At 36.8% G+C, this 14793-nt stretch overlaps 1 protein-coding gene across 6 annotated transcripts in view; it reads left to right on the top strand.

The window, feature by feature from the left end:
- Nucleotides 1–14793, top strand: part of MPHOSPH9 (M-phase phosphoprotein 9) — a 53769-nt gene that overhangs the window by 2560 nt on the left and 36416 nt on the right. For 4 of the 6 annotated variants that reach the window (XM_043901998.1, XM_043901999.1, XM_043901996.1 and 1 more), the window contains exons 2-6: nucleotides 301–563; nucleotides 2597–2750; nucleotides 9059–9148; nucleotides 9895–10394; nucleotides 11281–11404. In XM_043901998.1, the coding sequence (XP_043757933.1) occupies nucleotides 457–563; nucleotides 2597–2750; nucleotides 9059–9148; nucleotides 9895–10394; nucleotides 11281–11404 (975 nt within the window). In that variant the 5' untranslated portion in view covers nucleotides 301–456. The remainder of the gene's footprint in view (nucleotides 1–300; nucleotides 564–2596; nucleotides 2751–9058; nucleotides 9149–9894; nucleotides 10395–11280; nucleotides 11405–14793) is intronic. The other 2 variants (XM_043902000.1, XM_043902002.1) reach the window with 2 other exon arrangements.

The following is a 14793-nucleotide window of genomic DNA, read 5'->3' as shown; positions in this document are numbered from 1 at the left end:
GATTCATGTCCATTGAGTCAGTGATGCTGTCTAACCATTTCGTCCTCTTACCGCCCCCTTCTCCTTTTGCTTTCAGTCTGTCTTTCCCAGCATCAGGGTCTTTTCCAAAGAATCAGCTCTTCACATCACTTGGATACAACACATTTATTTATCCAACAGTCGATGGACATGTTGAGTTGTAATTTTGGCTATTACGAAAAGTGTTGCTGTCCTTAATGTAGATTTGTATAAAAGGATCAAGGTTTCTAAAGTTTTGACAAAGTTTTTTGTAATAGTATTTTGTTCCTCATTGGTTTTCAGACTCTCCTGGGACCTTCGGATAGTTCACTTCTGAATGTCAGCAACTGAAAATGCTTGTAGACGATGAAGCATCTGAAGATGACTCAGATTCAGTTTCTTCAAACAATGCAAGAACCTGAATTTTCAAATGAGAGCATGTAACAATTTCTGTACACTATGGAAGATTTTGACTTGGGGAAACCCTCACAGAAAGCTTCATCTTCTATAGAATCTGATATAAAAAATTCTCCTCATTCTCTTGGACTGAACTTAAATACTAATAGGTAAGAATGGGAATAGATTTTTTAATGTAATGACAAATCAAAATAACTTTATTTGCATAATTTTCCAGTTTATCCAAATAGTGTCATACTTACTGTTTGCATTTTTAAAACCCCAAAACTGTGATCAGGAACCGTTCAAGGACAGTTGTTTAAGAATAATTTCAGTACTTTCGTGTTCTTCGTTTCTCCCAGAGATATGCTTTTACATGGGGAGCGTTGTGAAAAAGAACTTGTTTTGCTAGATGCAGTTCTCTTTACATTTTTTTTATTTTTGGTAAATTACAAGCATATCTTTAAAATTTAACTGCCTAAATATTGTTTCTCCATTTGGAAACTAAAAGGAAAAATAATGTTTCATGTTGCAGAAATACCTCACCAATCTTGAAAGATTGAAAAAAAATTGAATACTAGGAAGTTAGCAAAAAAGCAGGCTGAGTTGACAAAATAGATGCTATCAAACAATGAATTTTATGCATTTTCTTTTTAAATTATCCCACATTTGGTTTGTTTTAATCGGGGCCTGTTTACTCTCATTTTATACACAGTCGGACAGGTTGATTATTTGGTTTCTAAGCTTTTTGTGGTTATTCAGTCATTAAGTCATGTCCGATTCTTTGAGACCCCATGAACTACAGCATGCCAGCTTCAAAATTTACATTAGCTTACAACAGCAAAGAGGCAGAGGCCATTTATCACCTATAAAAAGCAAGTACAGTAAAGCAGACACATAGCAGTCTGGCGCCTACTGGTAATAAGGAGCAAACTTGCACACAGTAATAGATCTTGAAGAAATTGTGTATTTTAAATAAATTCCTTAAAAGATTTGTGTATTCTTTGCCCTCCTCAGGAGGAATTTAAGGCAGCTTACAAGAATATATGAAATAAAAGGAGAAAGCATAAAGTAGGGTAGAAAGGGAGAAAAAAAAAACATGGGACATGGTCCAGAAACACTTGCCATCGTAATCTGTATCTGCTTCCTGAATGTTGGCCACGCTTTTTGTTTCCTGTGTCATCATTTGGCAGCCCTTTTGAAATTCACTTCTAGAAGAGACCCTTTTTAGAACAGAGTGTTTGATTTGCCTGGAGGAACTTAAATGTGCCTTTCTAATGAAAATTATGTCACTGAACCGTCTCCCTTTTATTGTGACTGGCAGTTAAATTGGCCAAGTTTAAACTTGATTATTATACAACTATAATTGTGTATTAAACCCTTAATGGATACCATATTATGTTCTTTCCCTTGAATTTTTATTAGTATTTTTCTGATCCTAACTCTTTATTATATTAGTGTTATTTTCATTAGTGTCCTCTTTTTCACAAATTGTTTGTAAAACAAAGCAGAGTATCAATAAATAAAAGAAAAATGACCTTTCAGTGGTTGGAATTTAAATACATTTTAATGTCCCTAATTATGCCTTTTGTTTTTATAAAGCAAATCTGAAATAAACTCCTCTCAGATTTGGAAAAGCAGTCCTCCTGGGAAAAATTAGTGCTATTTTACACATTGAATAGGCTAAATAAGTCCTGAATATCTGCTACTAATTTGCTTGGCACTACTTTTATTCAAAGAGTGCAAAGATAAGCATGAGCTTATCATGCCAAATTAGGGGGATCCAGCTAACAAGATGTGACTGTAATTCTGGGCAGTGGAGAAAGGATCTCCATTACAGTAAAGGACTGCTCTTAAAGTGGAGTAAAATACTCCTCTGGAATAATTTAGATCGGAGTCGCTGAGAATTTTCCTTATTGTTTAGCATACACTTTTATCTTCTGCTCTACTTTGGAGTATTCTCTCCCTTCTGAAGAAGGTCTTTCTGTTTTGTTCTTAAAAATATAATTAAGTGCTGTCTGTCCTTTCACTGCTATTTTCCTTTCATGGACAAACTTGTGATCAGATTTTCAGCAAATGAGGTGCTCTTAAGTAGGATTAAGTATCAGTAGTTTTGTACTGCTCTGCTAAATCTTGAACTGCTGAATTATTCAACACTTTGGTAGAATGAAGAAAACCATGTGAATTATTTATGTTTCAACAGAAGTAGTCCCCACCTTAGTACAAATGGGGTATCCTCTTTCTCAGGGAAGACCAGACCATCTGTAATTCAAGGTACATTTGAAGTCCTCACCTCTTTAATGCAAGAGCTACAAAACAGTGGAAAGACTGATTCGGAACTTTGGAAAAACTGTGAGGTATCTAGTTTTGTTTTATTTTTGGAATTAAAAAAATAATTTCTATGTATGAATATGTCTGTACTCAACTCTAAATTATTAGCAATTTATATTCCAAAGAGCATGATACTTAAGTTATTGCTAGAATAAAGTGGCCAAGTATATTAATTAGGGAACAATATAGAACAAATGTGAAGAAGGTGATGAAAAGTACGTTTTAACAATATATTCACTAATATATAAATTAGACTTTCTAATTTATGTATTGTGAATGTGAACTAAAATACCTTGTTATACTTTGTTAGTTTTTATAAACTGTCTTTTTTCAGAAAAATGAGAATCGCCAACCAAATTGTTGATATATGTTACTAATCCTAATCTTTTAAGTAACTTAAACAGAATTGTCATGATTTTGTAAAACATAAATTCACTTTGAAATATTTTGAATGCTCTGTTTACAAATAAGGCTTCTGTTTAGTACCTTATTGCATTTAGCTGTGCTGCATTGACTTACATTGATTATTCAGGTCAAGTGGTTCTTTCTTTTGTCCATAGGTTAAATTGCGATATAAAAATTTAACAGTTAAAAGAATATTTATATGTAAATATTGTGTCATGCAGTAATGCCCAAGATACACTTTTCCAAGGCTAGAGTTGGTAATGATTTGTAGAAATGTATAAAACATTATTATTAAATTCTTTATTTAGAGAGCAGTAAATTTTGTTTTAAATGTTAATTATAGTTCTAAGACTATAATTTGTGTTAATTTTCAGAATGTGGAATAAATAGAATGAAAGATTATCTGGTTTAAGAAATCAGTAATAGCTATTTATATTCATTATCCATAATTGGTTATAAAAATGACTGTTAACCACAAACTTGAAACTGTTTTAACTTTTTATACTTTTTTTTCCACATAATGATCAATATGTGCTAATGCAAAAGACCTATAAAATGTCCTTGTAAAATGATGTAAATAGTAATGGAATGTTTTATGAAATGTTTCCCCTAGTGCTTTAAAAAAATATGAGGCAAATTGCCTGAATGTGGCTTGATGTCTGGTAAATTTGTTTTTAACTAGAAATTTTTATTTGAAATCTTCGAAATCAACATCTTCAATCAGAATCAGAGTATATTTGTGAGTTTAAGACATAGATTATTACATGCCAGGATACTAGCTAGCCACTTACACCTCCTAACATTTGAACTGGTTTCTTTCTGCCCTTTCTTCTGTGATCTAACAGATTTTTTAAATTATGTTTAGTATTAATTGACTTTAATTTTCATAATGTTGACATGTAATTGATTATTCACTGAAGAGCTTTGTAAGCTATTTCATACTTTGACAGAATATGAAATGCTATTTTGGCCATTTCGGTAAAATTTCTTGAATTTGTTTTGTGTGTTTTTGTAACATATGAAAATAAAAGCCTCTGATGCTTTAGGGTAGTGATTTAGAAAGAATGGGAGGGTAAATATTGTGTTAAGTCTTATTCCTGATTCTTCCCTGAATTTCATGTTTATACCTTTCTTTTGGAATAGTAACATTTGATTTCTACCAGTTAAGAAGCTAATGTACATTATTAAAGAACTAAATCTTCTACAGAGCTCTGGAAGAGATCTGGTGATGACCTGATTCTTTAGAATTCTTTTATTAAAACTTCTCTTCTGGAATTCTCAAAGTTTATCACTGCTTAAAGTTGGGAAGGTTATATATTTTTATTCTATCAGGAAAGAATCTATTAATGCATTTCTGTAGAAATACTTTAAGATATTCTTTTTGTTTGCTTTTGGCTGTACTGTGTGGCTTGTGGAATCTTAGTTCCCTAACCAGGGATTGAAACTGAGTCCACTGCAGTGAAAGCACCAAGTCCTAATCCAAGGACCCCAGGGGAATTCCTCTAATGCATTTTAAAGTACTTGCTAATATTTCTATGATTGTAAGAAAATTTTAAAGCATATCAATATCTATAGCATTTTAACTATTTAGCACTACTGATTATAATAATAACAGTTATCTGATGATTATTGCTTACCTATTTGCTGGGCAGTATATGAGATACTTTCTGTCAGTGGCCCTCAACCTTATTAGACCTGAAGCCCTCTTTTTATAACAGCTTTTAAAATAACATCAACTTATATTGTCCTGAAATGAAATTCACAGACAATATAACCTGCTTGTATCTGCTTTGAAAAAAGTCAGTGTAATGTCCTGTGATATAAAGGAGTAATAATATTTATTTATAATAAGATAATATGTAAGTATATAAATGCTCAGGTGTATCTACATTAGAGGACATAATGAAGCAGTCCAGCATTTACCTCTGTGTAGACTCTCCGTGAACGCAGCGGCTGTCAGCACAGAACCGTTCGGCTGCCTTTGATGCACCAGCACCGTAGCTGGGGACACGATTTTCTGAAATGGCGCCTAATTTCTGAGCAAGTTCTGAAACATCTTGGTAGTTGCATTCCTGGACAATTCGGTGACTTGAAAACTGTTCAAAATATAATATAAAACGGACACAAGATAGTTCTTTATTGTGGAGACTGTCCTGTGTTTTGTATCCCTGGACCATGCCCCCTAAATGCTAGTGGTGCTCCCACTATCTTTGTGACAACCATGACCTCACAGATTTCAACATGTAGTTCCCCCATTGAGATCCTTGCCTGGCATGCATCATATTTAAAATTTAATCCTCCCAGCCACAAATAACGTGTTGTTATTGCCATTTTATAAATTAGGAAACTGAGGGCTTCCCTGGTGGCTCAGTGGTAAAGAATCTGCCTGCCAATGCAGGAGACCCAGGTTTGACCCCTGATCTGGGAAGATTCCACATGCCACAGAGCAGCTAAGCCTGTGCGCTGATTAAGCCTGTGCTCTGCAATGAGAGAAGCCATTGCAATGAGAAGCCTGTGCACCTCAACTAAGGAGTAGCTCCTGCTCGCTGCAACTAGAGAAAAGCCCCTGCACAGCAACAAAGACCCAGCATGGCCCCCACCCCCACTCCAAAAAATACACACTGGATTTTAAAGACAGTAAAAGAATGTAAAATATCTCCTTCGTAATTTTTTTTTAAACTAGGAAACTGAAGTATAAAGAAATTACATTTACTTGTTCAGAATCACACAAGTTGTTGGTGGAGAGGTGGGAGTCAGAACTATGGGAAAGCCCACAGGGTATTTAACAGGTCAGACTAGGGAACCAAACTACAGCAATCCCATGCAGGTGATAGCATCAGAAAAGTGCGTTCACAGGAAAACTTCAGTCAGGTGCCCATATCCTCCAACAATATATAAAATGCAGGTGGTACAAATCACTTTAGTTTGAAATGAATAATAGCCCTTCTTAACAATTAAGTGTATAATGTTATCACTGTATTAATAATATTCTTTAAGTTACTTTATTTAAAATTAAAGGGTAAACAATAAAATCTGTCTCAGAAAAACAAAAATCTCCTCTAATTTATAGCCTGAATGAACTCTCTTCATTTGTATCCTAAATAAGAAAGTGATGGTAAGGATGTGATTAATAGCTTATCTCACATACTATGATTATTTTTATTAAGTAAGTTGTTTTTCTATCATTATTATAGTTAAGCTTTACGTGAATAATAACTATATCAGATTAAACACCTAAGGGTATAGGGGTATAACTTAAGAAAACTGTTGCCTGATTGTTTCTTTTCTGTTTTCGTTAATATAAGGTACTTTGTAAGTTGAGAAAGTAAGGGACTTGATTTGATCTAGTCCTCTTTGTCCTGAAGTCAGTTGATTTAGAATTCTCACTTCCTGTCAGTGCCCTCATATTTCATTTAAGGCTTTCTTTTCCAATCTTGAGGTTTTCTCCGCTTTTCCTTAATAGTGTTATACAGATTTCAGCTTAATTCTGTTACGTTGTATAAATGACTTTCACCGTTAATGGGGAGGATCCCTGGATTGTGTGGTCCATAATACCAAGAAAAGTTCAGCTTGCAGTTGTTGTTGTTCAGTCACTAAGTCATGTTCAACTCTTTGTGACTCCATGAACTGAAGCATGCCAGGCTTCCCTGTCGTTCACTATCTCCCTGAGTTTGTTCAGACTCATGTCCATTGAGTCAGTGATGCCATCCAACCATTTCATCCTCTGTCGCCTCCTTCTCCTCTTGCCCCCAGTCTTTCCTAGCATCAGTCTTTTCCACTGAGTCGGCTCTTCACATCAGGTGGCCAGAGTATTGGAGCTTCAGCTTCAGCCTCAGTCCTTCCAGTGATATTCAGGGTTGATTTCCTTCAGCTTTCAATATCCATTGTTATATGTTTGTTTAGACTGTATATCTGAGTGCCCACTCTTTTTTTTTTTTTTTTTTAAATATATATTTATTTATTTATTTGACTGCATGAGGTCTTAGTTACAGAGACTTAGTTACAGCACATGGGATCTTGTTCCCTGACCAGGGTATGAACCCGGGCCCCCTGCATTGGAAGCAGAGAGTCTCAGCCACTGAACCACCAGGGAAGTCCCCTGAGTGCCCACTCTTAACTTGGTCTTGTATCCTAGGTGCTGGAATACAGGCAGGGATGGGAGGGAGACTGGTAAACCCAAGTGAACATATGAGATATTTGCTGATTGTGGTAAATGCTCTGAAGGAACTAAACAGGATGCCAAGAAAGAGAGTGCCTGTGAGGATGGTTTGGAAAACTCTTCGAGAGAAGAGGATAATTAAGCTGAAATTGAGGAATGGGAAGGAGCCAGCCACGTTGAGAGCTGAGGAGAGAGCTTTCCAGGTAGAGGGTACAGCAGGTGTCAGTACAAGACCTTTGAGGCGGAAGACAGTTTGGGCATGTCCAGGGAACAGAAGGAGGCCAGCGAGGCCAGTGTGTGTCATGAAAGGGACAGAGGGATTTGAGAGGAAGCTGGGAGGTGTGTGCAACCCAGATCACACAGGGCCCTGTAGGGAATGGAATGGAAATGACACTGGATGGTTTTAAACAAGGAAGCGAGTTGTTGCAGTAGCTACTTTTTGACATTATATATTGTTGCATACTGTTTGTTTATTTTATATTTTGGGCTCCAAAATCACTGCAGATGGTGACCGCAGCCATGAAATTAAAAGACGCTTGCTCCTTGGAAGAAAAGCTATGATCAACCTAAACAGCATATTAACAAGCAGAGACATTACTTTACCAACAAAGGTCCGTCTAGTCAAAGCTATGGTTTTTCCAGTAGTCATGTATGGATGTGAGAGTTGGACTATAAAGAAAGCTGAGCGCCAAAGAATTGATGCTTTTGAACTGTGGTGTTGGAGAAGACTCTTGAGAGTCCCTTGGACTGCAAGGACATCCAACCAGTCAATCCTAAAGGAAATCAGTCCTGAATATTCATTGGAAGGACTGAGGCTGAAGCTGAAACTCCAATACTTTGGGCTACCTAACGTGAAGAACTGACTCATTTGAAAAGACCCTGATGCTGGGAAAGATCGAAGGGGGCAACAGAGGATGAGATGGTTGGATGGCATCACTGACGTGATGGACATGAGTTTGAACAGGCTCTGGGAATTGGTGATGGACAGGGAAGCCTGGTGCAGTCCGTGGGGGTCACAAAGAGTCGGACATGACTGAGCAACTGAACTGACCTGAACTGTTACTGAAAGTAGACCAGCCTTTAGTTTGAACTCAGCCTCTGGAGAATTCATACCCCTCTCTTGTGATTTGGCCTCATCTAGTTACAAGAGCACTAAGTACTCTTGGTTGGTCAGGATGGTTCAGGACCTAAAAGGGGCTCTGAAGGGAATCTTAGGTCACTTCCATAGGTTTTCAGAGTCTTTTTTTTTCTTTCTTTTTTTTTAAGCTGCTACAGTGTTTAAAACACTTTAATATCTTACTCTCAAATTTTTTTCTTTAACTTGAAAAACAAATTAATTTGGGGTCAAATTCTCATAATACCAAACCTATTTGTTGTTTTAAGATGTGTGATTCTTTTTCTGGGTCCAAGTTAATGTTTAAGACTACCATTGGCTGTTATGAGGAAAGGAAGAGGAGCTTAAGACAAATTCGAAGTGCAACTACCAGCAGTTGTTGATTAATTAGAAAGGTAGCAGATGACATCAAGTTAATCAGATTTACTGAGACCTTCAAGTTTACCCAGACCACAGGAAACATAAAGGGGTGCCCAAGCCTATGTCCTTGTATTTTTGCATTTTTATAACTAATTTTATAGTTTTATAACTAATTTAGCTTATAATTTTTACATTAAAAATACATTTTAAAAAGGCCCTTTCCCACTGGAAGAATATTTCTGTGAAATACTAAGTTAAAAAATTATTTTTAACCAAAATATTTTATAATTTAATAGACCAGGTGGTTACAACTATTCAGTTTGGTGGAAAAACAGTGCCAAGAGCAGATAGTGGCTCAGCAGGAGCAATTCCACAACCAGATTCAAGTAAGTTGTTCTTTATATTGATTCTTGTTTTATATTGTAAAATTTGCAGAACCAATTAGTTAATTCTCTCTCTCTTTTTTTTTTTTGAGAAGGAAGGATTTATTACTTGCAGCAAGTAAGGAGAATACCCAAAGCAGTGTCTCCCTGAACTGTAAAATTGAGGACGTTTTTTAACTAAGGGCACATGCATATTCATGAGGAGGCTTGAGCAGAGGAGAATTCAGCATAGAATTGGGGCAGAGATCTACAGAGTCCACGCTTTAGTAGACTGAAGTCAGGAGGGTCAGCATCATAGTTCCGTCCTCCACCCTGGTAGGGGCTTAATTCCTAGTGTCAGGACTTATTGAAGCTCAGGTTCTTTATGTCTCATTGAAGACAGAACTCCGTGAAAGCCAAGGTGATAGATAAGTGGATTTACATAGAGAGGCACACATTTCATAGACAGAAGGCGGTCTATCTCAAAAGGCAAGAGCGGCCTTGGGAGAAACACACTGCAGTCAGAGTGTGGGGCATCTCAGAAGATGAGAGGCCCCCAGTTAGTTAATTCTTTATATCAGATTTGCTTATAAATTAAAGGTAAGACACAAGTGTCATCTTTAGAGTAGTATCTCTTATTTTTAAAAGGAGTATTTTTAAGACATTTATGAAAATGTGATATTTAATCTACAATCTAATATAGATTCTATAGAATCTATAATTCTACAATCTCTTTTTTTCCCCCCCCCAAATCTCTTTTTTATTTTTAGCGTATACAGGAGGAAATAAAGAATTTAGTCAAGTTACAGACCAATAATGCTTCCTGGGCTTCCTATGATAGAAGTTCTTTAAGCAAACAAAGATCTTCAGAAAGTCAAATGGGTTTTTTTTCTGAAAACGCTGAGAGAAATGAATATGTTATCAGTTATCCCAAGTCTGAAGAGTCTGAAATGCAGCAAGAAGCATCCCTGTCGCAACCAGACTGCAATGTGGATAGTAGCTCAGTGAGCAGTGGGTATGGAACCTTTTGCATCTCAGAACTAAACACCTACAAATCTAAGGACGCTCAAGATTTCATGGAGCACACAGAGGCTGCTGAAGGACAGTTTGGAGCAGCGGTGGTGCCAGCGGAGCCGCTTGGAGACGGAGTGAAAAACCAGAGCTTTTATATTCATCCAAAAGAAGAGACTCCCATTTTCCCCGGTGAATTTGAACACAGTTTTCCTGGTGAAAGTAAGATTTCGGAAGTATACAATGGAAAAACAAACAAGTAAGTTGAATTTCTCCATCACTTGAAGGGAGTTTTACTTGTTAAATGCATTTATAATAAGCTAAACATGTTTAGTAAATACAGCTCTTTTTAGTTGGAATGAGATGTGTTTGAACATGTCAGTTTTATCAAATTTTTTATTGCCTCTGGAAAACTGAAAGTAACAAAGCTCACTATATGTTAATGACATCGACTGCCTTCCCATTGATAATAAGACTATGAAAACTCTTAGGGTGGGAGGCCTCGCCAGAAAAATACCTTTTATATTTTCTAGTCACTACTGACTTGCTGAAAATTAGAGTATAGGACTGAATCAACTGGAATTTTGTCACACATGTTCGTATTATTTAAAACCAAATATTATATACAAGCATGCTCAATTTTATGTTTTTTATATATTAGAAGAGATTTTGTAAGTTAAATGACATTTTAATTCATCCAGGGGACTTTTCAGTAAAAGGAACTTAGGCTGAATTTGTAAGGCAAATAATCACTTAAAAGTTACACTCAGTTTTATGTCTCTGAAGGGTGTCATCTAATGTAAGATATTTAACTATAACAACTCATATGGGTACCCATAAGTCCATCTAAATAAGTATGGTTTCACTGTGGAGATATACTTAGTACTTGTAGGTGCCACTGTGGTGGTTTTTGTTCTTTCCTTGGCTACAGACTATACATACTGTTAATCACTGGTAGTCAGTCCTTTTCTTCTGTTTTGTCTTTAATAATAAGATATTGTAAAAAGAAATTCATGCAACTCAATAAAAATCTATCCCCTCGCTGCTATTAGAAAAGCAGTTCGAAGCATAGTCTCTATCAGTGTTTAGTTTTATTTGAAGACAGCATTTAAAGAGAGGTATTTTGTTTTTTTCTTTTTAAATAGTAAATCGATAACATCATGGGCTCAAAGGCTGAAGCAGAACCAACCAAAGAGAGCACATAAAGAAGAGGGCTACTCAAAATCTATGCAAGGAGATGAGCAAACCAAGAAATCCCCAATTGAGAAAGTAGGTGATAAGTCACTTGACTCTGGTGTGCTTTAGCTGTGGATAATCAGGATAGTTACGTTGTGTTTACCACCTGTTTACTAACACAAAAATTTCTTTGCCTTTTCTTTTGTTAGTTTGTTCCCTATCTTTTATAGTGTCTCTAAGAATGGGAAACAGTAGTCCAAGTAGTGGTTCCTTAATAGGCCTGAAACCAAAGCTAGTGAGCAATGAAAGTACTAGAAAAAAAAAAATGAAACATTTATTTTGTAAATGTCCTAATTCCTTTTGTACTGCAAATGTTTACAATTAGCCTGAGAGTAATCTATTATTTTTTGAAAAACCCTCAAATAATTTTTATTACTATTAAGTTGTAATAACTATTAATATATGTGTGAATGCTTTAGATGTCTCTATAAAAACAGTTGAAGCTTGGACAACTTGAATTTATGATCCAAATTGCAGGAGATTAAATGTTTACATTTATGTGGCCCTTTTGCCCATACAGCAGCTGCTTTTGTTAAAGAGTTACGGATACTGAGTAAATTTTAAACATCTTTAAAGCCCCTTTGGCCTAAATTGTCATTGAATAACGTTTAATATAATACATTGAGATCACAAAATCACGTCTCTCTACAAACTTGATTCCTTTAGAAATGGGTCATGTCTTGATTATTCTGAACACTTTTTCTATCATCCTTTGAAAAAGATCTATTAAAGAGTAGAAATCATAAGAACACAGTCCCTCAGCCTTCATAAGGCACTATTCTCTTTCGGTAAATTTTCTTTCTTCAACCCATGATAACTTAGGCTTCTTAATATCAGGTGTTGAACTTAATCAGATTTGTGTTGAGGAGGGAAATGAAAGTGAAGAAGCTCCATGAACCATCAAGCCTCTGGGCCTGGTGCTGTATTGGTAGCTCTGTTCTTTTGAACCAGCACAGTATATCCTTGTTTGGTGTAATGGCATAAAAGCCTTTGGAGACTGGACTGAAAGTTGCTTTTTTCATTGGAATAGGTTGGCAGAAAGGGAAAATGTTTTCCTACATACTAGTTTCTTTTTTTTATTTCAACGTTAGCTGAAACTCAGAGGAGACTTTTTCACTTCTGATAAACTACGTATTTGTGGTATGTATCACAGTGGATTCACTGTCTTTTGCGACTGTGGATCAATATTTGTTCGATGTAGCCCTGTGGTTCCCAGAATTTGCTGCATGTTAGAGTCATTAGGCGCTTCAGAAATCTGGGACTCCCCTGGTGGTCCAGTAGCTAAGACTCCACGCTCCCAATATAGGGGGCCTGGGTTCGATCTCTGATTGGGAAACTAGGTTCCATATGCTGCAACCAAGACCTGGTGCAGCCAAATAAATAAATTAAAAAAAATCTACTTACACCTGGCCACCAGCCCCAGATGGTCTGCCCTCATTGTTGTGGTTGTGACCTGTTACCAGGTGGTTTAAAAGCTCCTCCGGTGAGTCTTCTGGGCTGTAAAGCTTGAAACCAGTGAACTGGCCAAGTTTTCTTCCTCCATCCAGTGGAGGATCTGATGAGCAGCCAAGGATCAGAGGTACTGTCTGAGAGATGCCCTTTGGGGTTAGGTCTTCCTAGTAGTCTGTTTTGCCTCTGGGGGTCTCAATAGGGCAGAGGGGAAAGCTGTGATGAGGGCATGATGCTCTTTGAACTTTTCCTTTTCTTTGATCATCTCCTAAACAAAGTTTTATTTTCCTATTTTTTTAAAGGTGAATTTGATATTTTTGATCTTAAATCCTTAGGGGAAATCAAGTTTCTTTGGTATGTCTGTTTTAAACAGCTTTCAGGTAATGGGGGTTGGTGAAACAAAGACACCACACCTGAAATGTACTTTTTACTTGCCTAATTCTCAAATTCTGTGGATTCACAGAAGTTGGAACTTTGCTCTTTATTTCATCCTTTCTCATCTCATTTTTTTTTTTTTCCTTTTCATTTTCAGCCTAAATCCAGGGAATCTTTTTTTTTTAAATTTTTTAATTTTTATTTTTTTTTCAGGGAATCTTTATGATCAGAATTCTCTTGGAATCCAGTTTTCTTCTAATACAATATAGTTTATTTGGGGGTCTAGCTATTCTGAAGCGAATCTTGAAATTGGATAGCGTTTAGCACAGGGATTTTCTAAAGCTCCAGCCGGTCTTTGTCTCCTTGGTCCTTTGGGACAGACTGGCTGTTAGCATTTTTCCAGCTGTGGCCTCCTCGGTGGTTTTTCAGGTGCTTTAGACGGTTACTGATGGAAGTCCTGTGCTAGGCTGAGGCTGGTTTCCTGGGAAGGGCTATCCTTGCACCATACTTTCCTTTCTCTTTAAAAGTGGGCTGTTTTCTTCAGCCAAAGCCTTAGGGGCTGGAAGAGCAGCAGAGGATTATGTGAGGTAAGCCCCCTCCGGCCAATGCAGTGTGCGTTGGCTCAGCACTTTAGGATTTGCACCTCAGAACCGACGCAAAACAAAATATTTCACTGGGGATTTTTCACTTAGTCTTCTGCAGTCAGCTTTTTCTGGTCAGCTGAGTTCAGATATGCAACAGAAATTCGAACAGATAGGAGTTGTAGAAGAGACATTTGATGAAAAAGAGGTTAAAAGTGGTGCCTTAGAAAGCTGTGCATGCATGCTCAGTCGTGTCCGACTCTTTGCGACCCCATGGACTGTAACCCACCAGGCTCCTCTGTCTGTGGGATTCTCTAGGCAAGAATACTGGAGTGGGTTGCCATGCTCTCCTCCAGGGGATCTTCCCAACCCAGGGATCGAACCCGTGTCTCTTATGTCTCCTGAGTTGACAGGCGGATTCTTTACCATTGGCTTCACCTGGGAATCTAAGGAGGATAGAAAAAGAAGGCTGAGCGGAGATCCCCTTCTTGGTAGGGAGAATGTCAGCATTTTTAGCATACTTTTACTTAGGCAGTAGGTCCACAGGTGCTTGTAAGCAAATAGAGCTATGTACTTCTTAACAGGAATTGAAAGTTTGGAGGTGGAATTGATAAAAAAAATTCCAATGAAAATAATCTTTTCGCATATCTCGTTTGGAATCACAGATTTCTTGTGACAATGCCAGAGATATTGTAAGGAAATTTTAACTCAGATCTTTTAATTAGAATTGAGAATAAGTAAGCATTTTTAACCTTTTCTGGTAACCAATTATTTGTATCTAAGGTATAGTCTGCTGTTGAGAGTTCATGTTAGTTATTTATGTGCAGTTTTCAGAGTTGATTTATTGCAGTCTTACTGATAAAAATGAATTGTTATGGCTTTTACATTAATTTTGGTACTAAATGACTGTAATTCTAGGCACTTGAAATTTCTTTTGGAAATCGATGGCAAATTAGGAATCCGTTTTCATTCTGAACTCTTTTTCACACCTACTTCCCGTTTCTTCTTTCAGCTCCA

The sequence above is a fragment of the Cervus elaphus genome, chromosome 5, assembly GCF_910594005.1.
Source record: "Cervus elaphus chromosome 5, mCerEla1.1, whole genome shotgun sequence".
In the NCBI taxonomy this organism is placed as follows: domain Eukaryota; kingdom Metazoa; phylum Chordata; class Mammalia; order Artiodactyla; family Cervidae; genus Cervus; species Cervus elaphus.
Note: the sequence above shows the minus strand (reverse complement) of the source record. Positions and strands in the feature narration are given on the sequence as shown.